The sequence below is a fragment of the Vulpes vulpes genome, chromosome 2, assembly GCF_048418805.1.
Source record: "Vulpes vulpes isolate BD-2025 chromosome 2, VulVul3, whole genome shotgun sequence".
NCBI classification, from domain to species: Eukaryota; Metazoa; Chordata; class Mammalia; order Carnivora; family Canidae; genus Vulpes; species Vulpes vulpes.
Genome location: NC_132781.1, coordinates 49,509,606 through 49,536,734, shown reverse-complemented (window position 1 = coordinate 49,536,734; position 27,129 = coordinate 49,509,606). Strand labels below are relative to the sequence as shown.

Here is a 27,129-nt window from a genome sequence, read left to right as displayed (position 1 = left end):
GGGGAGGCAGTGGGGAGCTGCAGGAAGGAGCGGGGTAAAGGGACATAGGTGATGTCTGTCCCTTGTGCAGGACACATGGCCACCACAGACACATCACCCACAGACCCCAGGGCTGGCAGGGGGCTCTGAGGCCACTGGCTGAGCCCTGAGGCCCACCCTCCGGGAAGCAGCTGCACCCAATGCTGACTCTGACTTGTTGCCCAAGACTGCGACCCAGAAAGTGTTACCGACGCTGGCGGCCAGCCCTCACCCTCCAGCCCCCACCCTCCTCTCTGGGACCTGCCAGGAGCCGTCCAGGCCCAAGGGACACAGGGACCTTCCCGATTCCACTGGGAGGGAAGAGGCCTCCTATTGTCCTGGTGGAGGAAGCCCCCTGGGGGCCTGGGGATGAGCCCGGGGATTCCGGGAACTGCATGGGGAACTGGATGGTGCTGGCCCGCACGCCCCCGCCCCTACATAAGGACCCGAGCCCGCCGCTCGGCCTCGCTCACTCCCGGGAGCTCAGCGCAACCACAGCCACAGCCATGAGGAGTCTTCTGCTTGCCCTGGCCCTCGTGTGTGGCATCCAGGCCACTGTCGTCCCCCGGACCATGGAGGACCTGGACCTCCAGAAGGTTCGAGGACGGCCGGGGTGGGTGGTGAGCTGCAGGGTGGCCAGGGAAGGGGGTCCTCCACAGGCTCTGGGGCATGAGCAGAAGCCATGACGTCGGGAAACCTGCCCCTGGCTCTCTGCCTTCAGGGTGGCTTGTAATTTGGTTTCCCCAGTCCCAGAAGGTTCTAGGGAACTCATGTGACTTGTACTTCAGACCCACCTGGGTAACAGGTGCGTGATTCCCAGTGTGGAAACCTGTAGCCCCGTGTCTGGTAGATGGCCAAGGGTCATCCAGAGCCCACTGACTGCCACCCACCTAGACTCGGCCCCTGGCCTGGGAGGGACGGAGAGTCCTCTGTGGGGACGGGAAGGGGCCCAGAGGCAGCTCACGGCCCCTTCCCCAGGTGGCTGGGACGTGGCACTCCATGGCCATGGCGGCCAGCGACATCTCCCTGCTGGATACTGAGACCGCCCCTCTGAGAGTGTACATCCAGGAGCTAAGGCCCACCCCCCAGAACAACCTGGAGATTGTTCTACGCAAATGGTGGGTGTGCAACCTCTCCCAGGCTGGAGTCCAGTGAAGGTTTGGCTTCTGGGTAGGCAGGTGGGAGGGCAAGTGGACAGACAGGTGGATTGACAAGTGAACGGGCAGGTGGATGTGCAGTTAGGTGGGCAGGTGGAGAGACAGGTGGATGGGCAGGTGGGCAGGCAGGTGGGCGGGTAGGTGGGCAGGTGAGCGGGCAGGTGGAAGGGCGGGTGGGTGGGCAGGTGGAAGGGCAGGTGGATGGACAAGTAGAAAGGCAGGTGGATGGACAGGTAGATAGTCAGGTGGAAGGGCAGGTGGATGGGCAAGTGGGTGGGCAGGGCAGTGTCCCAATGGGAGCAGCTCCATGTGTGTTGGAGCCCCCACCCAGGGCTCTGGGCCAACAGGCCAACCTCACAGGGTGGCTCCAGGTCAGGGTGCAGAGAGGCCTGTGTGGAGACTGACAGGTCAGCTCTGGGGCTGGGCCCTGGGGGGGGCGGGCAGGTCCTACCATGAGCCCTGTCTGCCCCTGGAGTGGGGTGGGGTGTAGGAGAGAGCTGGGTGAGTGTGGGGGCCAGAGAGTAGGACCCAAACCCCATGATGGCCAGCCAAATGCAGACTATTGCCCCTGACTGTGGGCGCAAGGGCACTCCCAGCAGCTTTTCCCTCTGGTTCCATCTGCCCCTCGTGGTCCTGTCCCATCTGGTCACCTGCCACCCGCTAGAGATTATGATGAGTGCAGCCCAGGTCCAGCCACCAGCCCGGGGCCTTCCTGGAGCATGGCCCTCCTCCCCACTGTGGTTTGGCTCCAGCACAGTAAGGCCTGTGCAGCCGGCCCACAGGAGGAACCTTCTTTCAGGGAGGACGGCAGGTGTGCTGAGCAGAAGGTCCTGGCAGAAAAAACCGAGGTCCCTGCTGAGTTCAAGATCAACTGTGAGTGCTGGGCTGCTGGGCCATGCTGGACCCCAACCCGCCAACTCACAGGCAGGGCCGTGGGGCTCATGCTCTGGCCTGAGGGTTCCTCAGTGCCTGCTCTCACTGCCATTGCTGCCATCCGTGCTGTGGCCTGGGGCCCCAGGGAGTCTCTGCTGGGCTGCTCTGACCCCTGCACCCCTGCAAGCACCTCCTGCACGCTTGGCCAGGAGACCAAGCTCGCTGCCTGTGGGTGGGGCCTGGGGGAGCCTGTCCATCCACTGCCCTCTGCCCTGCCCTCCTGGGCCATCTGTGCCCAATGAGACACCTGCTCCCAATGGTCAGGGCTCCATGACGCCCCAGACACTCCTGGGCTCCTCCGCTCCTCCACTCCTGTTGGGCTCATTCCCTCCTATGCTCGTTCTGCATTCCTCACTGAATCCAAAATGAGACAGCCCCGCGGCAGGGGCAGCTTCCACCACAGCTGTCCCCCCCCAGCAGGCAGGCTAGGCTGCAACCACCTTTGCCCACCCCGGGCCAGCCTCCAAGACTGGCTTTGACTGGAGGAGGAGGCTTCACAGGACCGTTGCTGACCGGCCCCAGGGGCTCCATACCATTTGCCGCAACGGGGCTGGGATGTGGGCACCGGCTACGCAGCTGCCACGAGGCAGTGCGGTGCATCAAGGGCCCACCCGCGCTGGTCCCTCGTCACCATGGGGACACAGCTCCGCCGCCAGAGGCCACTCTTCTCCCCGCCGAGGTGTCCAATTCACTCAAACTCAGTGTGGAAACCACTTTTAACCACGCTAGGTCCCAGGCTGCGGGGCTGGGGACATCCGGGATCGAGTGAGGGGCAAGCGCCATCTAGGAGGTGGCCCTATGGGGCCTTGTGCGGGTCCCAGGGAAGCCCCCGCCCAGGCCTTGCCAGGTGCTGGCCATGGGCACCTCACACGTCCCCTCCTGCAGGAGTGGAGAACCTGAGTCCTATACCCCATCCTGGTGTTCCCCCAGATGTGGAGGAGAACCAGATTTTCCTGCTCGACACGGACTATGACAACTACCTGTTCTTCTGCATGGAGAACACGGACGCCCCCCAGCAGAGCCTCATGTGCCAGTGCCTGGGTATGCGCCCCTGTGCCCGCAGAGAGCACGGCTGCTCTGTCCTCCCTGTGACCCTCGGTGGGCGGTGGACACACCTTGAGTCCCCAGGGGGCCCCAGGGCTTGTCAGGAGAAGGTGGTCAGGTGCTAAAGAAGAGGGCGCCTTGGGGACTGTGGGTAGCTGGTGACAGGGAGAGATGTGAGCTGCTGTGACCATCTCTAAACGGGCAGGTTCAAAGCCTTTGTAAACGTAGTTGCTTTTATTTCACCAAGCGACAAATCAGAGATAAACATGTCTTTGAATTGTAACATCCTGAAAACAAACATAAAGTGACATTTTCACAGTCCCAGAAGCACCATCGGGGCTCCCAGGCTCCCCAGGGGACCACAAGCTGGGGGACAGAGGCCCCCGGTCCACATGTCAGCAGCCCGCAGCGGCAAGCCATCTCTTCCCATGTCCACGCAGACCCCCTGCGCTGCCCTGGGGTGAGGGGGAGGGGCAGGGACCCCGGAGCCCAAGACTGACCTCAACCCCCACCCCCCACCCCCACAGCCAGGACCCTGGAGGTTGACAACGAGGTCATAGGGAAATTCAACAGAGCCCTCAAGACTCTGCCTGTGCACATGCAGCTCTTGAACCCCACCCAGGGGGAAGGTGAGCACCCCACACCCCACACCTCATACCCCTGCTTTCACTCTGCGTGTGGTTCACCTGCCAGACAGCCATGAGCACTGGCCCCCCATCCCCCAGGCCTCCCTGGACGGGGTGGAGCAGGAGGTTACAGCCCCTGAGGGGGATCCCTCTCCCCACCCCATCTCCATCCCCTCTGGGCCTGGGGCTGTCCTTACGACCTGTGACCCCCCCACCGCTCTCCTCCCCACACAGAGCAGTGCCGTGTCTAGTGAGCTCCCACCTGAACCGTCTCCTGGGTAAGGTAAGAGCCCTGTCCCCGCCCACCCAGCCTGGATATGTGCACGGGTTGGGGGCATCCCAAGGGACCCCGGTTCCCCTCCATCTGGCCCTGGCTCCTCTGCGGGAATAGCTGGAACCTGGCGTCCCTCCCGGTGACTGCGGGGGCCAGGCTGGCCGCATGCCCACTCTCTCTCTCTCCAGTGGTCTCTCTGGGGTGTCCTTCCCATGTCCCCGTCAAGCTCCCACGTGATGTCCCCATGGCCTCTCCTGGGCGAGGGTGGGGCAAACATGGGGGGCTGGTGTGGGTTGACCAGTCTGCAGCCTGAGGTGGACAGGCCGGGCCCCACCCTCAGGGTCTGATAGGCTCCCCAGGAATCACAGGGGAGCCCCCATCTGTTTCAGGGCCCTGAAGTGACATTGCCCCGTCTGTCCCCCGTCAGAGGAATCAGGGGGGACGGAGCCCCAGGTCCTGCCAGTCCTGCCCTCCCAGTCCCCAGGCTCCTTGGAGCCCCAGCCTGGGTCCCCCTGCCCTGAGCCTCTCCTCCTCCAGCAATAAAGAGATAAACCAGAGCAGTCTGCCTGGGTCTTTCCTGGTTGAGGCATGAGGGGTGGGCAGGGTGGGGGGTGCAGGGCAACGGGGAGGGGGATGTGCGGGGCAGAGGGTGCGGGGTTCAGGCCTGGGCCCCACAGTCCATGGCATCTGGGCATCAGCACTTGTGATGGGATCTCTCAAGCCCAAGGAAGGAGCCGAGGGGCTGCAGGCGTGCCTGTCATCCCTGCACACCGGGCAAACGTCACAAAGGACCACAAGTGAGAAGCGCTGAACACTTAATCTGATAACTATCGATAGAAAACCATAAACACATTACTTGCCAATCAAATTCTGTGCTCTTATGAAAGCGCCACCCGTGACCCTGGAGGTTGTGTCTCAGGAACATGAGGCTGACTGCTCCAGGAAGACCTTGGGCTTCAAGCCTCACGTTCTGACAAGCGCGCTGACCCGTTCAGGGCGAGAACGAAGCAGAGGCTCCCCGGGTTAGCGGGTCTAGGAAAAGCAGTCAGAGGTGGAAAGGAGACTTGTTTTCCGCAGACATTTAGTGGCATAAACATAGGAGTGAACCCCACAGAACCAGGGCTCCTTCAATAACCAGAACAACTCACATTTAACAACATATACACATATTTTTATATACGTAAAATTATATATAAATGTTACATACACATAACAGTTTATGTATAATTTTGATGTTTTAAAACCATGGATGGAATAGATACATATCTAGAAAAACATTAACGACCAATTTTGGCTAAAAGGAAAACTTGAAAAAAATTTCTTTTAAATTTTTAATTGAGATATAGTTGATCCATGACATCACATTAGTTTCAGGGGTACAGCAGAGCGATTCGACAAGTGTGTACCCTGCAGAACGCACAAGTGTGGTCGCCACCTGTCACCGTGTGAAGTTAGTACAGTGTTAGTACAGTTAGTACTGCGTTCCCTCTGCCGTATTTCACATCATTGTGACTTATTTATTTTACAGCTGGAAGCTTGTACCTCTTCATCCTCGCCACCTATTTTGCCCGCCCCACCCACTAGTGACCACCAGTTCGTTCTCTGTATTTATAAGTCTGCTTTTTTCTTTGTGGTTTATTTTCTCATTTGTTTTGTTTTTTAGATCTCACCTATCAGTGAAATCAAATGGTGTTTGTCTTTCAATTTCACAATATCCTCTAGGTCCTCCCCTGTCATCATAAGTGGCAAGATCCCACTCCTCATGATTGCTGAATATATTCCATTGTGTATATGCGCACCGCATCTTTCTTTACCCATTCATCCAAGGACAATGTAGGCTGCTGCCATGTCCTGGCTGTTGTCAACGATGCTGCAGTGAACACAGGGGTGCAGATATCTTTCCAAATCGGTGTTTTCATTCTCTTCAAATAAATACCCAGATGTGGAATTTCTGGGTTGTATGGCACATCCATTTTTAATTTTTTAAAGATTTTTTTTAAAGATTTATTTATTGATTTGAAAGAGAGAGAAAGAGAGTGCGAGCAAGCATGAGTGGGAGGGGGCAGGGGGAGGAGGAGAGAGAGAAATTCAAGCAGACTCCACACTGAGTGTGGAGCCCTACGTGGGACTCAGTCTCACCACACTGAGATCACAACTGAGTGGAGACCAAGAACCGGACGCTTGACTGATGGAGCCACCCTGGCGCTCCTATTTTTAATTTTAAAAAAGAAGATTTGAAAAGAACTATAGCTATAGAAAATAAAGAGCAGTTCCAGACCCCAGTCTATAGGCGAGAGCCACCAAACTGCTATCAGATGGTTCCCAGCTCAGACAGTCGCCCCAAGGTGTAGACACAGATGGGAAGTTGCTAGACTATCCTATGACAGAGCTGGAAGAGGAGGAGGCAAGGAAGAAGAGGGCAGACATCCCCTTTTAGGATAAAGACAAATATCTAAATGATTTATTACCACGTTGAATCTAACGATGATTTCAATACATCATGATTTAACCCAGAGAGTCAAGGACATTTCCATATTAGAAAACACATTCAAACCTCACTAGCTAAGAGAGTAACTTTAATTGGTTTTTTTTAAATACTTCAAATATATCATATCCCTTTAACAAGGCAAACTTTTCACTATCAAGAGTGTCACTCAACACAAGCTGATCTACACCACATTAACAAACAACCTTAAAATCTCAGTGACTCAAAGCATCAGATATATTTCTTGTTTATTGCAAATGTCCTTTACCATTTAGCAGGGATATTGCACCTCTTGGCCACTCAGGAATCCAGGTGGTTAAACAGCCACCCCCAGGAGGTTGCCGGTCACCATATAGAGGGAAACTGTAGACCTCCAGAGAGCCTCAAACCATCCGTTAAATGCTCCATCCGGAAAGGAACACACGTCACCTCCCTTCTCCACCTATAGTCCAGAAGTTGTCACTCAGCTAGAGGGAAGCTGAAAATAAAATCCTGCCTAGGACTGGAAGGGAACATCCCTACACTGGTAATTAAAAACAAAAACAAAACAAAACAACTTAACTAGCGGACGTCATTTTTAAGGGTGAGAAACTCATTGCTTTGCCCTTATGATTGACAGCAAAGCACGACTGTCCTCTGCCGGTACTCTGTTCAATACGTGCTGAGGGTCTTACTGCAATAAGACAATGATAAGAAAGAAAAGACATAAACATTGAAAAGGAAACATCTAGCATCACCGACAAAACAAAAAAAGAGAGAAGACACAAATTATTAGCTCAGGAATGAAAGAAGGGATCTCACCACAGGCCCTGCAGACACCAAAGGACGATAAGGGAATCTATGAACACTTTTATACACATAAATTTGACAACTCAGATGAAATAGACCAATTCCTCAAAAAATACAAATGACCACAACTCCTCCAGCATGAACTAGATCATCTGAATAGCCCCATGCTTATTAAGAAAATTTAATTCCTGGGACGCAGGATGATTCAGTGGTTGAGTGTCTGCCTTTGGCTCAGGATGGGATCCTGGGGTCCTGGCATCAAGTCCCACATGGGGTTCCCCACAAAGAGGCTGTTTCTCCCTCTGCCTGTGTTTCAAGATGTGATTTCAGGGTCGTGGGATTGAACCCTACATCGGGCTCCAGGCTCAGTAGGGAGTCAGCTTGAGATTCTTTCTCTCTTTCCCTCTATTCCTCCAAATCATGTTCTCTCTCTCTTAAATAAAAAAATCTTTAAATGGGGAATGATGAATGCTTTCATCAATGATGGATGGATGGTGAGTAGGTGAATCATGGAACATGGCAAGGATGCCTGCTCCCAATCCTCTTAGTCATCAGAGTGCAGAAAGTTCTAGGCAGGACAATAAAGCAAGAAAAAGTAAAAAAAAATAAAAATAAAATAATAATAATAATAATAAGGCATACAGTTCCAAAAGGAAGAAATAAAAGTATCTCTATTTGCAGATAATACAATTAACTATGTAGAAAATCTTAAGGAATCTGCAAACAAAAGCAAAAACAAAACAACAACAAAACCTTCTTAAATTAATGAGCTCATCAAGGTGGCAAAATATATGAAAAACATACAAAAAAAATTACGTTTCTAGCAATGGACTGTGGACACTGAAATTAAAACACAGGATGCCAGGGCAGCCCGGGTGGCTCAGCGGTTTAGTGCCGCCTTTGGCCCAGGGCGTGATCCTGGAGACCCGGGATCGAGTCCCACGTCGGGCTCCCTGCATGGAGCCTGCTTCTCTCTCTGCCTGTGTCTCTGCCTCTCTCTCTCTGTGTGTTTCTCATGAATAAATAAATAAAATCTTTTTTAAAATGCCATTTATAATCACTCCCAGAAAAGTGGAATGCTTTGATGTAGATCTAATGAAACATACATAGGGTCTGTAGGCTGAGGACCATGCCACAATGAGGGAAAAAAATCAAGGAAATCTAATAAATAGTCTTACTGTGTCCGTGAACCGAGACTCAGCAGCGTAAAACATGTCAATTCTCCTCCAGGGGTATACAGCTTTCATGCAATTCCTGTCAAAATCCCAGTAGGGTTTTTCTGTAGACAACAAGATTATTGTAAGATGTTTATGGAAAGACAAAGGTCCTAGAATAGCTACAGTAATTTTGGGGAAAAAATGATAAAGTGGGAACAATCAATCCATCCATAAATTTTAAATCTTATTATATAGCCCAAAGAATCAAGGCAGTGGTACGTGTAGAGGCGGAAACACACAGATCTGCAGAACAGAGTGAAGAGCCCAGAAATAGATTCACACAAACACACCCGGCAGCAGGCAGGTGTTGGGGTGGGGTATCCCTAAAACCTGCCATGTCCTCCCTAAATTGTGTTTAAGCCCAAGCAGGGCTGCCAGGAAACAATGGCCTCTCCTTGACTCAGTCTCCCCAGGTCCCCCAGAAGAAGGAACCTCGTTCCTCCACATTGCAGCCCAGCACTGCTCGCGTGGCCCGAAGTTTCTACTACTATGCACGTCCCAGCCGGTTATCAAAACTGCTCCCTGAGAAACCCTGCAGCTGAGCTTCCTGGCCTGGAGTCAGGGCGGTGGGGAGACCCGACGGCAGAGCTCCCATTCCTGGAGTTACCACCAGCTTGCCGAGGGATCCAGGGATCCAGGGATGGAGGGATCCAGGGATGGACCTCCAGGTTTCCACCGTCCGCTCTCTGCAAAAGAATTCCTTGTTCTCAGTTACCCCGAAAGGGAGAGAAACCAGCGACGCCCCAGAAGCGGTGGGATGATGGGAGATGGGATGTCTGCAGGATGGAGCTGGAGCGAAGCACTCACAGAAATGAGTTTCACGCCGAAGGGGACAGTGCGGGCTGGTGCGGAGCAGACACACAGGCCTCGGGTCTCCCTCGGAATCCTAAAGATTTGACTCAAATGCAAAACCTCACAGCTACAGAAGGAAAAGCTTCGGGCTCCCGCCCAGGCCAGGTGCTGACATCCCTGGGACGGCCGCTTGGTGGCACCCGAGTCTTCTCATTCCGTGAACACGGCAGGACCCAAACTATTCAGAAAGGCCGGCGGGGAAGTTCTGCCCGAGGGGCTCCACCGTCCTGCCCTTGGCCGCCTGTCCCCAACCCCCATGCTAGGCCTGACTCAGAGCTGTCTCCTCAGGAGCCCCTGGGGACTGCCGCGTGATGTCCACGGTGTCCACATGATGTCCTCCGGTGATGTCCACGGCGTGCGCTTGGTGTCTAGTCTGCAAGGACGTGTCAGCCTCTGACATGGCCATCACCGTGACCGTGACCGTCCTGGGTCCACCGAGCCCAGGCACGCGCAGTGACCCCCGTGTGTGAGCTACCGTGTGGAGCCCGCCTCAGATTCACAGCCCGTGCCCAGGTGCTTGCCGTCCTGCCCAGCACACCTGGCCCCTCCCCAGGCCCATTCCCACACACAGACACGGGGGACAGGGCGACCCCTCCCAGGGCTGTCACCTGAGATCCCAGATTCCACCCTGGATGCTGCAGGGACACTCCCTTGGTGAAGGCCTAGTGACCTCTCCATGGCTGGGAGCTGGTCTCCTCGTGTCCATGGGTGAGGAGGACCCCAGACAGGCAAGGCTGGACAGCACCTCACCCCCAGATTACGATGGTCACAGCAGCAAGTCTGTTTGACAGTCCCTGGGGCTCTCAGGGCAGAGTCCCAGCAGGCCCAGGGCTCCCGCAGACACTCCAGTCTTGACCTCTGATGTCAATGACTTGTATGCTCCTCGGGGTAGGGGGACGACAGGGGGAGATGGAAGAAGAAAACCCCTCCCCCCAGCCCCTCTGTGCTCTGCCCTGGCTGTTCCAGCAGGGACGTCTTCTCAAGTCCACCTTGTATAACTTTCTTGACTTTTTTGGAAACGATCTGGGGCTTGGACACTGCTCCCTAGGACACAGCCAGTTCCTGACACCCACCTAAGCACTCTCCACAGCCCGCATCCAGGCACCTGTGACCTCAGCCCTCCAGGCTGGCTGGCTGCCCAGCTGCTGCTCCGAGCCCGACCTCCCCAACGTGGCCTCGTCTCCCCATCCCCGCCAACCTGGCCTCAGGGACAGTGGGTGACCCTGACAGACTCACAGCTCACGAGCCAAAGTGTCACCCCAATCACACCCTTCCACTGGCTACCGTCACACAGAGGGAACCACAGTCTGTACGTGACCCAGGAGCTCCCAGGACCTGGCCTCTTGACCTCGTGGAGCATCCTCACCTTCCCACATCCCCTGTCCCCTGCCTGCTTCAGGGCTCTGGCTCACGTTGTTCACCTTCCAGAGCACTGTTCCCTCCTCCCTTCACCCAGCCCCTCCCCCAGCACACAGCTCAGCACATAGCTCAACCGTCACCCCTCCTGAGAGGTGAGCACCATGTGACACTGTCACTCCTGTGTGGAGCCCTGGGCAGGCTACACGTTCCAGAAGACTCTATCCACCTCATGGTCACCAGCTACCTGTGTCTGTGGGCTCCTGGCACGCAGCAAAGGCCTGCTCAGGACAGGCTGGGGTCTGCTGCTGTGTAGGGTCTTCATGTCAGGGCCTCTGGACCATTCTCCCATTTCTCCTGCCCAGGAAGAGGGGACAGACACAGCAGAATGCCCCAGGACCCCTGATGGGGAGCCAAGGTCCCCTGGTACCAAAATGGGGGCTTCCTTGCTGGGCTGATTCATCAGATCCTCAGACATGCCACCCCAGGACATTGTCTTGTGCCCACGGGCCCACCTCTACAGTGTCCTGACCTCCCTCCCCATCCTCCAGTGGCTGCCCTGACTTCCCTGCTCTTCCCACTCCCCCAGTGGCTGATCTGACTTCCCTGCCCCTCCCCATGCTGTAGACCCACATTGTGTCTGCTCCAGGCTCTGGTCTGCGCCCTGGTCACCTGTGCAGCTCAGAGGCCCCCCAGAGAGGGTAGTGAGCAGCAGGGGTGCTGTCGTCGGTCTGAGAGGCCGTGAGTTGTAGAGGGTATGAGAGATGCTTGAGGTAAATACAAACCAACAACACAGGCCCTGGTTTCTTGCCAGGGTGCTGAGCATCGTGAGGGTTCTGTGCCTTCCAGGCCCCCCGGAACTCCCCCTAGCACACATCCCAGGACAATGGAAGGGGAGGAGGGAGGAGGCTGGTCCTGGCCTTCCTGGCTCAGGGAGGATGGATGTCTTGGGAGGACAGGCCAGGAGGAGGGAGGGAGCCCCTGGGGCTGAGGTGACTCCTCCATGACAGCCTCAACCCGCAATGTGGCTGAACCACCCTGATGGCAGCCACCCTGCTGGCCAAGGGACACCCCTCACATCCTTCAGATACAGGGCAGGTGTCAGGGAGGCTCCGCCATTCCTGTGGGAGTGATTCTGAAGGCCGAGGAGGCTGGGCGGGATGGCTGGGCCAGCCAGGGCGGCTCTTCAGACCAGTGGCTCCGGAGGACGGAGGACGCATCCCAAGGAGGGACGCTGGCTGCCCAGCCTCCCCAGCCTCTGGGCCCCACGGTCATGGCCACGCTGCGAGGGCCACTCCTGCTGCTGACCCTTGGCCTGGGTCTGGCCAGTGCTCAGAAGGCTCTGGAAGAGGTGCCGGTAGAGCCGGGGTTTCAGGCCCAGAAGGTAAGGGAGTAGGGTCAGGTCCCTGGAGAAGCCCTGGGGAGGGTGTGGGTGCCTGGCGCTGTGCAGTGGCAGTGCCCCGGGACAGGACCCGAGGAGAGAGGCCGGACAGGTAGGCGAGGTGCAGGCTTGCAGGCGGTCAGCTGCCCCTCCAGCCACAGGCATGGCCCAGGTAGGAGTAGGGGTCTTCGTCCACCCACAGTGCCCACCACTGGACCTGCTGAGCAGGGGTGTGCACAGCACTGGGGCAGGAAGGGGCCAGAGTCGATGCACCCATCTGAACCCCTGCCCATCTCCATCTCTGGCTGGAGCCGGCCAGAGAAGCCATCCAGGACAGGGTCCCTGGGCATCCCTTGCCCCTCCCCAGACCTGGCCAGGGCATCTGGAGCTTGGACAGCGCTTGGACCAGACACAGGAGCTGAAAGAAGAGAGGCAACAAGAAGAGGCGGGAGAGACAGGACAGCCTGACACAGAAGGACATTCACAACCAGGAACCGGACACCTGTCTCCCACCCCGCCCTCCACCGAGGGCACCCCTCTAGCCCCTGACCTTCCCTGGCAGCTCAGTGCCTGCGGTGCTGGGGCCTGAGAGCCAACCCCAGAGGCTCGGGTGCCTTGCAGCCAGGGACCCTGCACCACCTACATACCTCACACCTGTAGGTGGAGGGCCGCTGGCTGACCATCCAGCTGGCTGCCAGCCGCGCCCACCTGGTCTCCCCCACCGATCCCCTGAGGCTCGGCCTCCACTCCATCTGGACCCGGGATGAGGACGTGGAATTTGTCTTGTTCTGGACGTAAGCATGCCCCCGCAGCTCTTCTCAGGGGGCTCCCTCTCAGGGGCCTCCCAAGGGACAGTGACCAGTGCTTAGAACCAGAGGGACATGTGGCATGGAGCTGCAGGCTCCAGACCCTCCCAAGAGGAACAAGGTTTCATGTCAGAAGCCCTAAAGCTTTAGGACAAGGAGCAGGGGGGAAACACACAGCCTGGTCCTTCCTGTCCCCGGGGATGGGGCATAAAGACTTGGCCTGTGTGTGGAGCCCAGGTGACCCGGGACAGCCTGGACCAGGCCCCCCCACCCCCCACCCAGAGACCTGAACCTCCAAGCCAAGGACAGGGAGTTTGGCAGCTCCAGGAACAGGAAGCCCCTGCTTCCTTACTCCTGCCCTCTGGCCCTGTGTCAGCCCCTCAAGAGCCCACCCCCTCCCCCAGCTGGATGGCCCTGGAAGCCAAGGGAGCCAGGAGACTCAGAGAGGCAGGAGGGACATCAGCCAGGGTTCCTTCAATGTCCCACTGGGGCAGAGCCTGAGCTGGCACCCCAGGGGGTCGAGAGACAGGAATAGGCTGGGACTTCCTATGCCCCCTCCTCTTTTCGCAGAGGAGACGGGGTGTGCAAAGGAATGAACATCACCGTCCACCCAACTGGGCTCCAAGGCCAGTTCCAAGGCTCCTGTGAGTAGCCCAGAGCCCCCTGGTCTGGGTGCTGTGCTGGGTATGGGGGGTGCAGGGGACTCTCGATGCCCTGATCCAGGGGGGTGGAGGAAGTGCGATGCTGGCGGGAGACATCCTCCTGGTGCCCTGCGCTGTCCAGGGGGGTGTCCAGGGTGGCGGTGGAGGAGAGAGGTATCTCCGGTCACCTGGCTGGGGTCTCCCACAGTGGAGGGAGGCAGCAGCATGCACGTCCACTTCGTCAGCACGGACTACAGCAATCTCATTCTCTACATCCGCCTGGAGGACGAAGAAGAGACCACCAGCTTGTGGGCCCTGCTGGGTAGGAGGGGGGTCTCTGCGAGGCCGCGTGTGGCGGCTGCCCAGACCTGAGCATAGGGCTTGCCGCTCCGGGTTGCAGGGCCTGCCTGGACTGGATGGCTCTGAGCTGCACCCAACGGACACTTCTTCCTTGGCGCCCCTTGGGTCGGGCATCCCTGCACCTGCCCGCTCGCTGCCACGGGAATTCATTCAACGGATCGGCAGCACGAGCCCGGATGTCCTGGGGGGGGAGGGACAGTCCACTAGAGCAGAACCACTCCCACCTTAGTGGAAGAGATAAACAATGAATCTAAAAGCAACTGAGTCCCATCAGACTTCAGAAAGTGAAAGAGCCACGTGGAAAAGATGGGGGGTCACAAAGGAGGAGGGTGGGTGGGGCCGGGGGGTTGGAGGGACACTTTGTCCTAAAGGTACATGGAGGTGGGGGCTAGGGCTGGGTCAGCGGGGAGGGGGCGGCCGGTCCTGCAGGCAGCAGACTGTTGTGTGAAGGGAGGACCCAGATGTGCGGTGCCCCATTGGGGAGCACTGCATATCCTCTGACAACAGTGGACCTGCTCTCAGGGGAGACAAAGAGGGAGGGGGACTGGGTGAGGCCCCAGCAGCCAGCTAGTGGCAGGGCTCAGGCTGGCAGGACGGGACACTCGGAGAACAGACACGGCCTCTGGGCTCTGGTGCCCTCATCCCCCACCCTGTGGTTTCAGCCAGAAGAGTGCCCGGAGACCCCGCGTGGCTGAGGAAGTACCTTGAGTATGTCGCCAAGTTCCAGCTGCAGCAAGCCCTAGTCTTCAACCTCGATGGTGAGCACGGCCCCCCAGACACGTGTCCCCTGCCCCACCCTACTCAGCACCCAGGCCACTGTGCTGGCGCTGTGCCTGCTGGATGGCACAAAGCCCCTGAAACGTGGCGACCTGGGCATGGCCTTGGTTTCCATTCTGCGGATTCGGACTCTGAGTCAGAGAGGCTCCCGCTGTGGAGCCCCTGGTCCCCGCACCCCCTCCCCGGGCACCATCAGTCCATGAACACACGCAGGGCTGTGGGTGGGAGTGCGTCGAACAAAGGGACACCTTCTCCAGCTCTGTGCCCGTTCCACGGGGACCTTGTCGTCCCCTCACTGACTTGCTCAGGCCAGGGCTGCGTGCCAGAAAGAGAGCCCGGAGCAAGGGGAGCGTGGTCGAGCTGTGGGGTTGTGCCCGCCCAGGGGGCGGGCAGGCTGTGGCCATCTGTGGGTGCTGGGCAGATGAAGGTGACCCCCAGGGGGGACGAGGGCTAAGCCCTGAGTTTGCTTGGTTGCAAAGTGAAAGGGCAAAGCTCCATCTCCACATCTTCCTCCACAGCTCGGTGCCCCCCCCGCCGGAGCCTAGGTCACAGCTGAGGAGCCCTCCTGCCTGGCCCTCCTCCTGCCCACTGCCCTCCCTCTCCCGCTGCCTCCCACCCTCCAGACTGGCTTCCCAGGCCTCCCAAGCCCCCTCCCCACCCCAGCCTGAGCCCGGCCCCCTTCTCAGCCCCCTCTTGGCCTCTCCCAGCCAGGCTCAGGGGCATGACAACGCTGAGCGGCCAGGAGGGGACAGGCAGCCCTCCCCTCCCCGCCGCCTCGAGTCCTGGGCTGCAGTGAACAAAGCACTGGAGTCCTCCAGGGACACAACCCTGGTAGGGGCCGCCTGGTGCTCCTGTGACCTGCTTGCACCCAGCTCCTGCCCAGGGACAACTCAGAGAGGCACGCTGGGCCCGTCCCCACCCAGGTCAGAGAGCGCAGAGCAAGCCCAGGACCTGCCCGTGCTCCCCAGAGGAGCCAGGTAAACACAGGCTCTTGCACTGGCACAACAGGTGAGCTGAGACAGGCCCCCACCCTATCCTGGAAGTCAAGGGTGCTGCCAGGGCGGTGTCTGGACAGAAGGCACCCCCTCTGCCCGGGGAGCCAGGACCACCCACGGAAGGGCAGAGTCTCAGGAAACTGTGTCACGGGCCCCCATACTACCCACCTGGAAATGCCAGAGACAGGTATGACTGGATCCTGCCCCAGGAACGCCCCGGGGCAGACAAGGTCTCCCAGAAGGCCATGCCTCAGCAAGGCAACACCCACCATAGCCAAGGGTGAGGTCAGCAGGACCTGGATAATCATTTGTGGGCCCCCTTCCACCTCCCCTCTCTGGGCGGATGTCTACCTGGTGCTCACTCAGACGCCAGAGACCAGCAGGTGCTCAAAGCACGATGCTTCCCTGCGAACCAGGAAACCCAAATCAAGAACTAGAATGAACCCGGTATGATGAGGAAGTGATGCTCAGACATTTAGCAAGAAATCGGCAGCATTTATATGGAGGAAAAAAAAAACTTTTTTTAAATCCTTACTCTGGGACAGTGAAAAAAATGACTTAAATAAATGGATATGGGGTATTCCTGCATCATCTTCAATATCATGAATATTTAATTATCCTCAAATTAGCCTGTCCATCCAAGCAGTTCAATCAATACCCCAGTGGAATCTTTACCCTGAAGTGCAAACCTGAATCTAGCATCCACAGGGAAGAACAAAAGTTTTGAAATGCTTCAAAGAGAAGTCACACAAGTACCATCCCGTCGTTAACAAGTGTGAACCGACAGCTATTACGATTGTGCGGAATTAGGGGCAGGAAGAAAGATCTATGAATAGAGTCACGAAATAATGCAGGAGGCAAATGGCCCATCACACAAGGCATTATTTATTCAATATACAGTGTTGGGGGGAAATGGCCAAGAGATTTGGAGGAAAAAAATAAGTTTAGATATCTAACTCCTTGCATTGTCTTACGATGAATTCCTGTTTGATTCCTAATAAACACAAAACCTCAAAAGTTCTGCCCCTATCAATAATTACTCAGGGATGGGACCCTACCCTATGAATATAGGTGCATCACAAATACCCAAACCTGAAATTCAATATTGTCAAGAAGCTTGATAATTTCATCTCTGAAGACCTCCACTGGGGCTCATGAAAAGGGACCCAATGTGAGAAAAGTGAGCAGATGCTATTTTTACTTACTTGCATGATTCAATTTTTTTTTTTTTTTTTGCAGCTCAGTTGGCACCTGCTGTATGGGGACCCGCGCTCTCTCTCAGAGGGGCGGAACTGGGGGGGACAATTCTGGAGTGACCTGGCTTTCATCTGGACAGCCTCATGATGCCCTGCTCAGCCCGAGCTCCCATTCCGGGAAGGGATGGTCTGTGTTCCTGGTGTCAGCTCGTCCCTGTGTATGTGTGTGTGTGAGCGTGTGTGTGTGTGTGTGTGCGCGCGCGCGCGCGCGTGCCCTGAGCTCCTGTTATATAAGGTCACCAGTCTGCCCTGGGGAACTTATGACCCACCTCGTGACCTCATTTACCTCAATGGCCTCTGTGAAGACCCCATGTCCACAAATCCCTCACAAGGACGCTGAGCTGTGCTCTCCTCCACACCTGCCGCCTCCCACGGGGAGGGTTCCCCGTCCTGACCCCACATGACCCACCTCACCCATGTCCCACCCTTGCAGGCAGCACCGGACTTGCAAAAGCAAGGCCGTGGCCCGTCTCCTGCACTGCCCTGTGCCACGGGCTGCTTCGGGACAAAACTCTTGATTTTAATAACTACTTGCTATCCCTCCCTGCGCCCAGCAGAGTGCCTTGACCACACAGTTCAGTGCATACCTTCATTTTAACGAAAAAACGTGCTATGGCTTTTAAAAAAATGAACCAGGCATCCCTGTTTGTAACAATAAAAGAAAGGCATGTGTCTGGAGGTTACCAATGTCCATCGCAGGGTATTACTTGTAGGGATTCAACAAAGCAATGCCCACCTCAGGACTGGTGCCTATTATGTATTCTCCAGTGAACCGACAAACATTTATTGTTTTCGTTTTATTTTAATCCTCTGTCCTTTTTGTATTTATATATTTTTTTTTCTGGACTACAATCTTTCTCCATTAAAAAAAAATAATTTCCTGCCTCCTAACCAATGTCCCGGCTCTACAATATATAGATCCCAACATCGCTGTGACCAAGCATTAAACAATCACTTTTATTCTTTATCCTGTTCAGACCAAACTGGACGGTTCAAAACTGCAGGGAGAAACATGTCCCGCGATGGCTTGCACAACTCCACCTCTGAACCCACAAGAGACTCGGGGTGGGGGTGCCTTGTGTACTCTAGAACCCATGGCTACGTGTGCAGGCACATGTGGGAGCACTGCGCTGCCTTGACCAACCAAATCTGTGCCGGGAGCTGCAGCGCCGTGTCCCAGCTGTACTCCGGAGACAGCAGCTTGGTGGGCTTGTGGGTGAAAAAGTACTTGTTCAGGTATCTTTCGTAGGTGCTGTTCAGCCCATTTTCCTTGTCGTGAATCATCCCTTCCAGGTATTCTTGGATGAAGTCTAAAATCTCCAGAGGCGTGCCACCCACGACGGAGCCATCATAGTAGAAGTCCCCCTCTCCCAATAGGATGCACGCCGCTGATCTGAACCTCCTCTCGTAAGGGAAGTCCTTTATGTCTTTGAAGTACCACCAGGCATGGAGCTGAGCCACAGACGTGCCCAGGGTCTCCACCCCAAAATCGTTCTGGAAGACCCTGTTGGCCGTCATGCTGAAAAGAAAGTCGACTTCATCCTGAATGTGCCCTAGGATGTGCGAAGCCAAGTTCTTCATATGCATGAGGTGAAAGTCCTCCCGGCTGTCTTCTCTGATGGTGAATACCTGGAATGTCTGCAGAGGACCCGGCTCCAGGTTGGGCAGCTGACACATGGCATCCACCATGATGTAGAAGATGACTCTGTAGCCGGTCATGAAGTGCTTATTGGCCGACTGCATGAATAGCTCTAAGTACTGGTCTGCGATCCTGCAAGACACACACATGTACAGAGGAAGGTGCTCCCTAAGAGTTTCAAGGGAAAGAGACATGTCACCAGATGTGTCATCTAACTGACACGTCACGGATGCTACAGAGCCCCCAGTGGGTAAGAGTAGGCAGGTCGAGTCTGCAGGTCCAACTGCACTGGTTAGTGAGGAAGGGTGTGGTGAACCAGGGGGTCTGAGAAAAGCCTTTAAGGTTTTGGAACACCCATTGAAAAGAAAGAAAATGTGAGCTAGGGATGCCTGGGTGGTTCAGCAGTTGAGCATCTGCCTTAGGCTCAGGGCGTGATCCCAGGGTCCTGGGATCAAGTCCCACATCAGGCTCCCTGCAGGGAGTCTGCTTCCCCCTCTGCCTGTGTCTCTGCCTCTCTCTGTGTCTCTCATGAATAAATAAATAAAATCTTAAAAAAAAAAAAAAGAAAATGTGAGCTAAACAGTATCAGTAGAGACAGCCACATGACATGAATGACCCCGTGAAGCAAGGACAAAGCCACATCAGGGTGTTTCTGCGGGATGACAGCAAGATGCGATGGTTACGGGTCCCTGTGGGCAGCCTTCCGGAGGTGGAAGATTTGTATGTGCTCGTTTGCATTTACCTGCCAGTAGCAAGGACAGCCAGGCCTATGGTGAGGTCCTGTCCTCTGTAGTACTCTTCCAGGACCCGTCTATTAAAGGTGCCTTCCCATATGACTGGAGCGAGCCAGTCCGTGGTCGTTACAACATCAGGGCGTTTTCTGTTGAACAAACAAGAAACCAGTAAAGTGGGCTCCACCTTCACGACGACAGCAGCAGAGGCCGTCCGACAGACACCAGTGAACGCAGGCAGAGCACCTACCACGTGCCAGGCACTGTGCAGGTGATTTAAGCAGCTCATTTAATCCTTGCAAGACACGATGCAGTAAGTACTACTGTGATCCTTGTTCTTGGTGTGGGGAAACAGAGGCACAGGTTGGTTGAGTAGGCTGCCTAATGCCACAGAGCTAATATACATGGGTATACATGGGTATACAGCAAAGCCGAGGTCACTGTGTGAAGACGGGGCACCGGTGCTTCTGGGGGCCCTCGCCTGCCTGGGGGGCACAGGCCGTGGAAGGCCAGCCCGCCCTTATGCCTGCCCCAATGGACTGGGGCCTGGGAGCCTGCAGAGCTAAGGGGCCCACTGGGGAAGGCCAGGGGTTCCGATCTCCGGGCGGGTTCCTCATGTAAATAAAGCCTTTTGTGTGGCTCCCATCCCTGAGAATAAAGGAGCCCTGGCTTGGCCCTGAGAGGCACCGAAAAAAAAAAAAAAAACCCAGCAACTGAAGGGATGCCTGGGTAACTCAGTGGCTGAGTGTCTGCCTTTGGCTCAGGTTGTGATCCCAGGGTCCTGGGATCGAGTCCTGCTTTGGGCTCCCCACAGGGAGCCTGCTTCTCCCTCTGCCTGTGTCTCTGCCTCTCTCTCTCTTTCTGTGTCTCTCATGAATAAATAAAATACTTTTTAAAAAGACCCAGCAACTGCTACTTTTGTCACCACGCTACCTGCCTTTCAGCCCAGGGGCCACATCCTCCGACCTCCGGCTCAGCTTAAATGGGAGCCCAGAATCAGGGTGTCAGGGTGTCCTGATACTGCCTGAGGCCAGTACTGCAGGCACAGTGCCTCTGCCTCCCCACATCTCCCTAAGTCCTTCAGTTTTCCATCCTCCTCTCCACTAGCACCTCCCCCCAACCGCAGAAGATCTAGAAGATGCTTTTCTTTAAACCTCCCCTTGCCTTAGGTCCATCAGTGCAATCCAGAAGGAAAAAAGAAAAAAAGATGAGTCCAAACAGGGATAGAGATATTAGATTCAATATCTAATATCAATATTAGATATTCAATAATAGGGCTTAAAACATGCAAAGCTGGTTCAACATTTGAAAATCGTTTGATACACCTACCATCCCAAGAAATTAAATAACAGTCAGGTGCCCGTTATCATTTGACACAGGAAAAAAAAAACATTATATGATGTCCAACAACCATTCATGAAGAAAAAAAAGAGAGAAGACTTCCAGAAAAATAGGAATAAAGGAGAATTACCTTAACTTGACAAAGGGCACCATCAGTTTCTCTCTTTTTTTTTAAGATTTTATTTATTTATTTGAGAAAGAGAACACAAGCAGGGAGGAGGGGCAGAGGGAGAGGGAGAAACAGACTTCCTGCTGAGCAGGGGGCCCAATGTAGGACTCAATCCCAGAACCCTGAGATTATGGCCTGAGCCTAAGGCAGATGCTTAACCAACTGTGCCACCCAGGCATCCCAATTTCTTTCATGCCACAGGTTTATTCACCAACATATTGAGTATGTTGAATTCAAGAGTTTGATCCATTTTTCAAAGAGACTACACCTCTTAAAATGTCACTTTTCACATCTGTTTAATGGATTAATTAAACATCCTTATTTCTTTTTTTAAATTTTTATTTGTTTATGATAGTCACACACACACACACACAGAGAGAGAGACAGAGAGGCAGAGACACAGGCAGAGGGAGAAGCAGGCTCCATGCACCAGGAGCCCGACGTGGGATTCAATCCCGGGTCTCCAGGACCGCGCCCTGGGCCAAAGGCAGGTGCCAAACCGCTGCGCCACCCAGGGATCCCCTAAACATCCTTATTTCTTAAGCAGTTGATGTCTTACTATAAAAAAAAGGTGCAAACAAATCCAGATCCAAAGTACAAAATCATCATAAGCAGTAACCACCTAAAATCGGGAACAAGGCAAGGAGGCCCATCCTCACCAACTCTTCTTCACCAAAATAGTGTCGATTCTAGCCATTGCAATAAAGCAAGAAGAAGAAATGAAGTCCCGGGGGACTGGAAAGGAGAAAATAACAATGACCCTGTTTGCAGATGGCTTGTATATATATAAAATCCTACAAAAGGGATGCCTGGGTGGCTCAGCAGTTGAGCATCTGCCTTTGGGTCAGGGTGTGATCCCAGGGTTCTGGGATTGAGTCCCACATCAGGCAGGGAGCCTGATTCTCCCTCTGCCTGTGTCTCTGCCTCTCTCTGTGTCTCTCATGAATAAATAAATAAAATCTTTTTTAAAAAAAGCTCTTGAATTCAACATACTCAATATATTGTGAATAAACTTGTGGCATGAAAAAAAAAATTGGGATGTCTGGGTGGCAAGTTGGTTAAGCATCTGCATTGCCAGGGAGATGCAGATCAAAACCACAGGGAGATGTCACCTCACACCTGTTAAAAGGCCTGTATAGAAATAGATAAGAGATAACAAGTATTGGTGAGTGTGTGGAGAAAGGGGAATCTTTGTGCACTGTTGGTGGGAATGCAAATTGCTGAAGCCACAGTGCAAGACAGTGTAGAGGTTCCTTGACATTTTTAAAACAGAAATTTCAGAAAGGAAGCAATTTCACCTCTGGATATTTACCTGAAGAAAATGAAAATACAAATTCCAAAAGATATATACTCCATCATATTTATTGCAGCATTATTTATAATAGCCAAGGCATGGAAGCAACCTAAGTGCCCCTTGATAGGTGATGAACAGATAAGAAGATGTGGTGTATATATGCAATGGAATATTACTCAGCCATTTAAAACAAAGCCATACTGTCTTATTTCTTCACATGTTTGGTAATTTGGGGTTGAAAAGTGGATCATTTAAATAATGTGGCCACTCTATAAATCAGATTCTTTCTGAGCAGAGGTTTCAGTGACCATAAATGACAAAGAATACAGGCTTTATAAAAATAGTTCAGAAGCTATTAAAACTAAAGAACATAACAATAAATGGCAAGCGCACATGGTGGGGAGGGCAGGAGGACCTGGTGCAAGGCCACTGCAGAGTTGGAGAGAAGTACCCAGCCCACAACTGATTAAAATGCCAGAAAGCTCACTATTCTTTTTCTGGAGCAAATGCTCCCCCAGATTGGTGCAAGCCTTTGGTTGATTTCCAGAGTTCTGAAAGAGTTGATTATAGCAATTTTTGCCAGTTTCTTCATTGGTTTTATGAAGGATAAAGTTGGGGGAGGTTATCACTCCATCACTTTTGGTGACGTAACTCTAGAGACTTGCGCCATCTGTTGGCAGCACCAAGCATCATAAAGCAAGAACTCTGGGGATTCACTTGGGTGTCAACCTTGGAAAACTCCTGGTATGACCTTCTACTTTGGATGGTCCGGTGCCCTGCCACCCAATGCCTCCACCTCCACCTGGTGCAGGTTCCACACACACATGCCAGGTGAGCTGTATGAAGGGTGCCAGCAAAGCAGAGAAATGATCCAAGTGCCCACAAGCAGGACAGCTGATGGATAAACTCCTATATTTCCACAGTGGATGTTTACACAGCTGCCCAAAATGAACCTCAGTAATGTGCAAAACTTGGGTGAATCTTACAGTATCAAGAGAAAATAAAAATCCCAGAAAAGTACCTAAGTGTGATATCTTCTTTATATAAAGTTACAGGGCACAGAGTAAAGGGATGGGAAAGGATATGCAGGTTTTAATTTCCGTTGCATTAAAATAAGCAAGCAAGCAAATGCAGAAATAATACAAGCAGGCTTGCATGAACCCATGGTAACAGTGTTGTGGATCATGGATAAGATTCATCCACGAAAGGGCACCCCGGGTGGCTCAGCGGTTTAGCGCCACCTTCAGCCCAGAGCCTGATCCTGGAGACCCGGGATTGAGTACCACATCGGGCTCCCTATACAGAGCCTGCTTCTCCCTCTGCTTGTGTCTCTGCCTCTCTCTCTGTGTGTCTCTCATGAATAAATAAATAAAATCTTTAAAAAAAAAAAGATCTATCCATGAAGCTGAGGTCCATTTAAAATACATAAATATGTGAGGAAAATGCTCAGAGAAGCTCAAATACAAATGAATGATCAACATACCAAAATACGCTCAAACGGTAATAACTGCAGATAGGCAAAATGACTTGGGATATTTTAAACTAGCAGTTTTGCCTAGAATAAGAGATTTTTCTGATACCTTACTTTATCTACAGTACATAAGAAACTAAAATGGTACGATTGTTGAGAGGGAGTTTAGCAACCTACATCCAAATTATAAGTGCCCCCTTTCTTTGAGCTCATGACTTTGTTTGGGGGGATTTGTCCCACAGATCGACTCACATGACAGTGTGAAAACACCTACATACAAGGTTAATCACTGGAGCCTTACTTGCAAAAGCCCCAAACTACAGACCACCTAAAACCAGTGGCGAGTTGCAGGTCTGCAACCAGAGAGTCAGGTACTGTGCAGCCATTACAGACATGGGGCCTCCCCAGTGCTGGTGCCAGAATCAAGAGGAGCCGTCACAGTAGTTTCAAACCACCTCCAAAGAGAGTCTTTCACTGACAAGACCAAGGAGGTCAAACCAAGGAGAGTGTGTCAGGATGATGAGCCTAAACAACGAAAACTCCAGGGATGCCCAGGTAGCTCAGTCGGTGAAGGTTCTGCCTTCGGTTCAGGTCATGATAGCAGGGTCCCAGGATCGAGCCCCGCGTCAAGTTCCCTGCTCAGTGGGGAGTCTTCTTTTCCCTCTCTCTCCCTCCCTCCTGCTCATGCGCGCTCTCTCTCTCTCTCATATAAATAAATAAAAATCTTAAAAAAAGAAAAAGAAAAGAAAATGAATACTCCAGCCCTGGGAGCCTCCCAGGGCAGCTCTAATGGGGTGATCAGAAAAAATCTATCGCTCCACACTGAGCACCATTATTTGTGTGAGAGCAGACATGTCTATTCTTACCTCGGATTGAACCAGTCTGAGAGCCGGAGTTCTACTTCATCCCTGGTGAAAAGGGAAAACTGAGTTATTGTGGGTCATTCATGTATCCAGCAAACATTTCCAGAGCCCCGTGGTGTGGCAGGGGCTGTTGGGCACTGGTTCAAAGCTGTCGGTGTACAGCCTGTGCACTGACCTCGAGAAGCCAAGGAGACAGCCCTCCAGGGTCCCCAGGGTAGGAGCTGCCAGCTGGGTAAGTGGTAGGATCAACCCCATTTGGGGGTCGGGGAGCCTCATAGTTTGGTGCCGAGTGATGGCCACAGTGGGGACGGCAATAAAGGGCTTGTGGGCATGCCACTGGGAGGATTTACCAAACCCACCGTAGCACCAGCTTAGAGGCTGTGAACGGAGATGGCATAGGTTCACCCCCCTCGTTCACCACCAGAGTGGCTTTGCTGCATTTAAGGTAAACAGGTTGGAGAAAGAGCCGACATTATGTCTTTAACCTTCATCTAAACACACGATTTACCTAGTTTTGTTGTGCTTTAACGAGATTGGGCAGTTTGCCTCCATAACACTGGGGCGTGCTGTCCGTAAGGGAAAAATGGTGGGAGAACACCCTGATTTCGTTATCGGATTCCCCAGGACTGTCGAACTCGGGGCTGCCCATGCAAACTTCACTAAAATCACAAAGCAATGAATGGGGAACGTACTAAAAACTAGCCTTTCTTTCATTCATTTATTTTTAAGTAAGCTCTGCACCCAATGTGGGGCAAGAACTCACACCTCTGAGATCAAGACCTGAGTTGAGATTGGAAGTCAGATGCTCAACAAGCTGAACCACCCAAGCGCCCCCAAAAAGTGGCCTTTCTTTTAGAATATTGGGGTCATGGATCCCTGGGGTCCCACGGAGTGACAGAGGCATGGAAAACACAGCTGGTTGAAGAGGGGATCCTGACCTAAAGAAACCAACACCCTGGAGGAAGGCGCTCAGCCTGCAGCAGAGTTGGCTTTGTCCTGGGCAAGCAGGTGAGGGGCCCAGCCTGCGGGATGCAGGACTGTTGTTACCCGGGGGGCCAGGGGAGCCCAGCTCCACACCACGCGCCTGCCCTGTCCCCACATGGTGGGCTCACACACGCAGCTGCGTGCAGTGCAGGCCAACATTAGGTACTCCACGAAGCCCATCCACCACCTGCTGTCCCCAGAGATGCATGCCGGCACACGGACATGGGGTCCCCCCTGGATTCCCCGTGGGCTCCGGGAGACAATGATGCCTGCTGTATGGTGCTGCTCTCTCGTGTCCTGTCTGTCCCTTGAACGTCACCACCATCCTTGAACCTACCACAAGTGCATACTCGTGGACAGAGCAGTCCCCAGCTGAGAGGCAAGGGCCCACCTGGCTCCTGCCAGCTTTGCTCCCAGTCTGTCGGGTCTTCGTACAGCAGCGTTTCCTGCCAACACAGATGCCCCGTGTGTAGGGAGTTTTGCCAGGCAAAATTCAGGACTCCCACTGGTCTGCTCACTTGGTGATGTGCATCTAAAGTGCCTCCGTGCCCTCACGGCTCGATCGCTCACCTCAATTCAGGGCTCAATCACTCACCTTTGTTCAAGCCAGAATGCTCTCCCCTTGTCTGGATGCACCACACTTTATCCCATTCGCCGTGGCAGGGCACTGGGTTGCTTCCACTTCTTGGCAATTGTGTGCAAAGCTGCTGTGAACGCCTGGTGTGGGTTGTTCAAGGAGGTCCGTTTGCAGGCCACGTGGACAAACAGGAGCACGATGCCAGGTAAACGGAAAGCCTGTATTTAGTTCCCTAAGAAGCCGCCAAGATGTCTTCAAAGGTGCGGCCCCATGTTGCGTGGCCCTAGCCATGAACGAGGGTCCCGCTGTCCATGTCGCTGCCGGCACACAGCGGTCATCAGCATGCCAGATTCTCCAGGGTTCATGGTGGCATCACGTTGTCTTAATGGGCAATTATCCCATGGCAAATGATTTTGAGCATTTTTTCACGTGCCAGCTCTGCGTGTCGTCTTTGGTGCATCTTCTCGGTGTGCTCTGATTTTGCCTGCTTTTTAAGGAGGCTGTGTCTTTACTGTCAAGCTGGAAGCGTTCTTTCCATTTTCTGGATTCAAGCTTTTTATCAGATGGGTTTTCATGAAAGCTTCATCTCTAAAGACGTTCTTCCTGACAGTATGGCTGCGTTCTACTCAGTCTCTGCAGAGACAGCTCTGCTGGTGACGAGGTGGTGAGAAGAGGGACTTCTCTATAGGAGAGAGCTTTCTCGCGGGTCACTAGCAGGTGTGTCCTGCGTGTCCAGAAGAGCAACCTCGGGCTATCCCTCCCCTTGCTTCGCGTTTCCTTCAAGTCTTTGCTATGTAGATTCCAACGTTGCTCACTGTGCCCTGTAATGTGCCCGCTGCCTACCTCCTCATCTAGAGCGGAAAAGCTCCCCACCAGTAGATGCTTTGGGCGATGGCCACCCACCCACCCCACCCCGCCCCAGGAGTAACTGTTACCTATCCACACATGACAGAATTAACATCTGCACACTTTGCTCCATCCCATGGAGAGAAGGGAAGGTCTGGTCACATCCGAGCATTACTAATGTCTGCACCAAACTCAGCCCCTGATGCCCTCTCTGCCAACTTCATGGGTCCTGGCTCACCCATATCTC

General features: G+C 53.8%; 3 protein-coding genes across 3 annotated transcripts; 2 read left to right on the top strand and 1 right to left on the bottom strand.

Moving 5' to 3' along the window:
- The first annotated feature begins 524 nt into the window (after positions 1-524).
- Positions 525-9,865, top strand: LOC140596272 (beta-lactoglobulin-1). The gene is made up of 7 exons (XM_072744827.1): positions 525-614; positions 997-1,136; positions 1,975-2,048; positions 3,039-3,149; positions 3,680-3,781; positions 3,846-4,028; positions 9,768-9,865. The coding sequence occupies exons 1-7, from the start codon at positions 525-527 to the stop codon at positions 9,863-9,865; spliced, it is 798 nt and encodes a 265-aa protein (XP_072600928.1).
- Positions 9,866-12,024: 2,159 nt separating this feature from the next.
- LOC140596270 (minor allergen Can f 2-like) lies at positions 12,025-17,485 on the top strand. Its single transcript, XM_072744821.1, has 6 exons — positions 12,025-12,135; positions 12,793-12,926; positions 13,509-13,582; positions 13,788-13,901; positions 14,602-14,719; positions 17,401-17,485. The coding sequence occupies exons 1-6, from the start codon at positions 12,025-12,027 to the stop codon at positions 17,483-17,485; spliced, it is 636 nt and encodes a 211-aa protein (XP_072600922.1).
- Positions 17,486-18,065: 580 nt separating this feature from the next.
- Positions 18,066-25,667, bottom strand: GLT6D1 (glycosyltransferase 6 domain containing 1). The gene is made up of 5 exons (XM_025982040.1): positions 25,588-25,667; positions 24,835-24,909; positions 24,479-24,520; positions 19,349-19,486; positions 18,066-18,738 (listed from the first exon to the last, which is right to left on the bottom strand). The coding sequence occupies exons 1-5, from the start codon at positions 25,665-25,667 to the stop codon at positions 18,066-18,068; spliced, it is 1,008 nt and encodes a 335-aa protein (XP_025837825.1).
- Positions 25,668-27,129: the final 1,462 nt, after the last annotated feature.

Bases quoted from the DNA above. Each gene is read 5' to 3' on its own strand.
- GLT6D1 (XM_025982040.1), bottom strand. From the start codon at position 25,667: ATGCATCTCTGGGGACAGCAGGTGGTGGATGGGCTTCGTGGAGTACCT. The intron at 24,521-24,834 runs GTGGGTTTGGTA...CCTTTTCACCAG, and splicing joins GCCTCTAAGCTGGTGCTACG to GGATGAAGTAGAACTCCGGC. The intron at 19,487-24,478 runs GTAAGAATAGAC...TTTGTTCAACAG, and splicing joins TCAGACTGGTTCAATCCGAG to AAAACGCCCTGATGTTGTAA.
- LOC140596270 (XM_072744821.1), top strand. From the start codon at position 12,025: ATGGCCACGCTGCGAGGGCCACTCCTGCTGCTGACCCTTGGCCTGGGT. The intron at 13,902-14,601 runs GTAGGAGGGGGG...CTGTGGTTTCAG, and splicing joins CAGCTTGTGGGCCCTGCTGG to CCAGAAGAGTGCCCGGAGAC. The intron at 14,720-17,400 runs GTGTCCCCTGCC...CCACCCTTGCAG, and splicing joins GAGCACGGCCCCCCAGACAC to GCAGCACCGGACTTGCAAAA.
- LOC140596272 (XM_072744827.1), top strand. From the start codon at position 525: ATGAGGAGTCTTCTGCTTGCCCTGGCCCTCGTGTGTGGCATCCAGGCC. The intron at 3,150-3,679 runs GTATGCGCCCCT...CCACCCCCACAG, and splicing joins CCTCATGTGCCAGTGCCTGG to CCAGGACCCTGGAGGTTGAC. The intron at 3,782-3,845 runs GTGAGCACCCCA...TTCACCTGCCAG, and splicing joins GAACCCCACCCAGGGGGAAG to ACAGCCATGAGCACTGGCCC.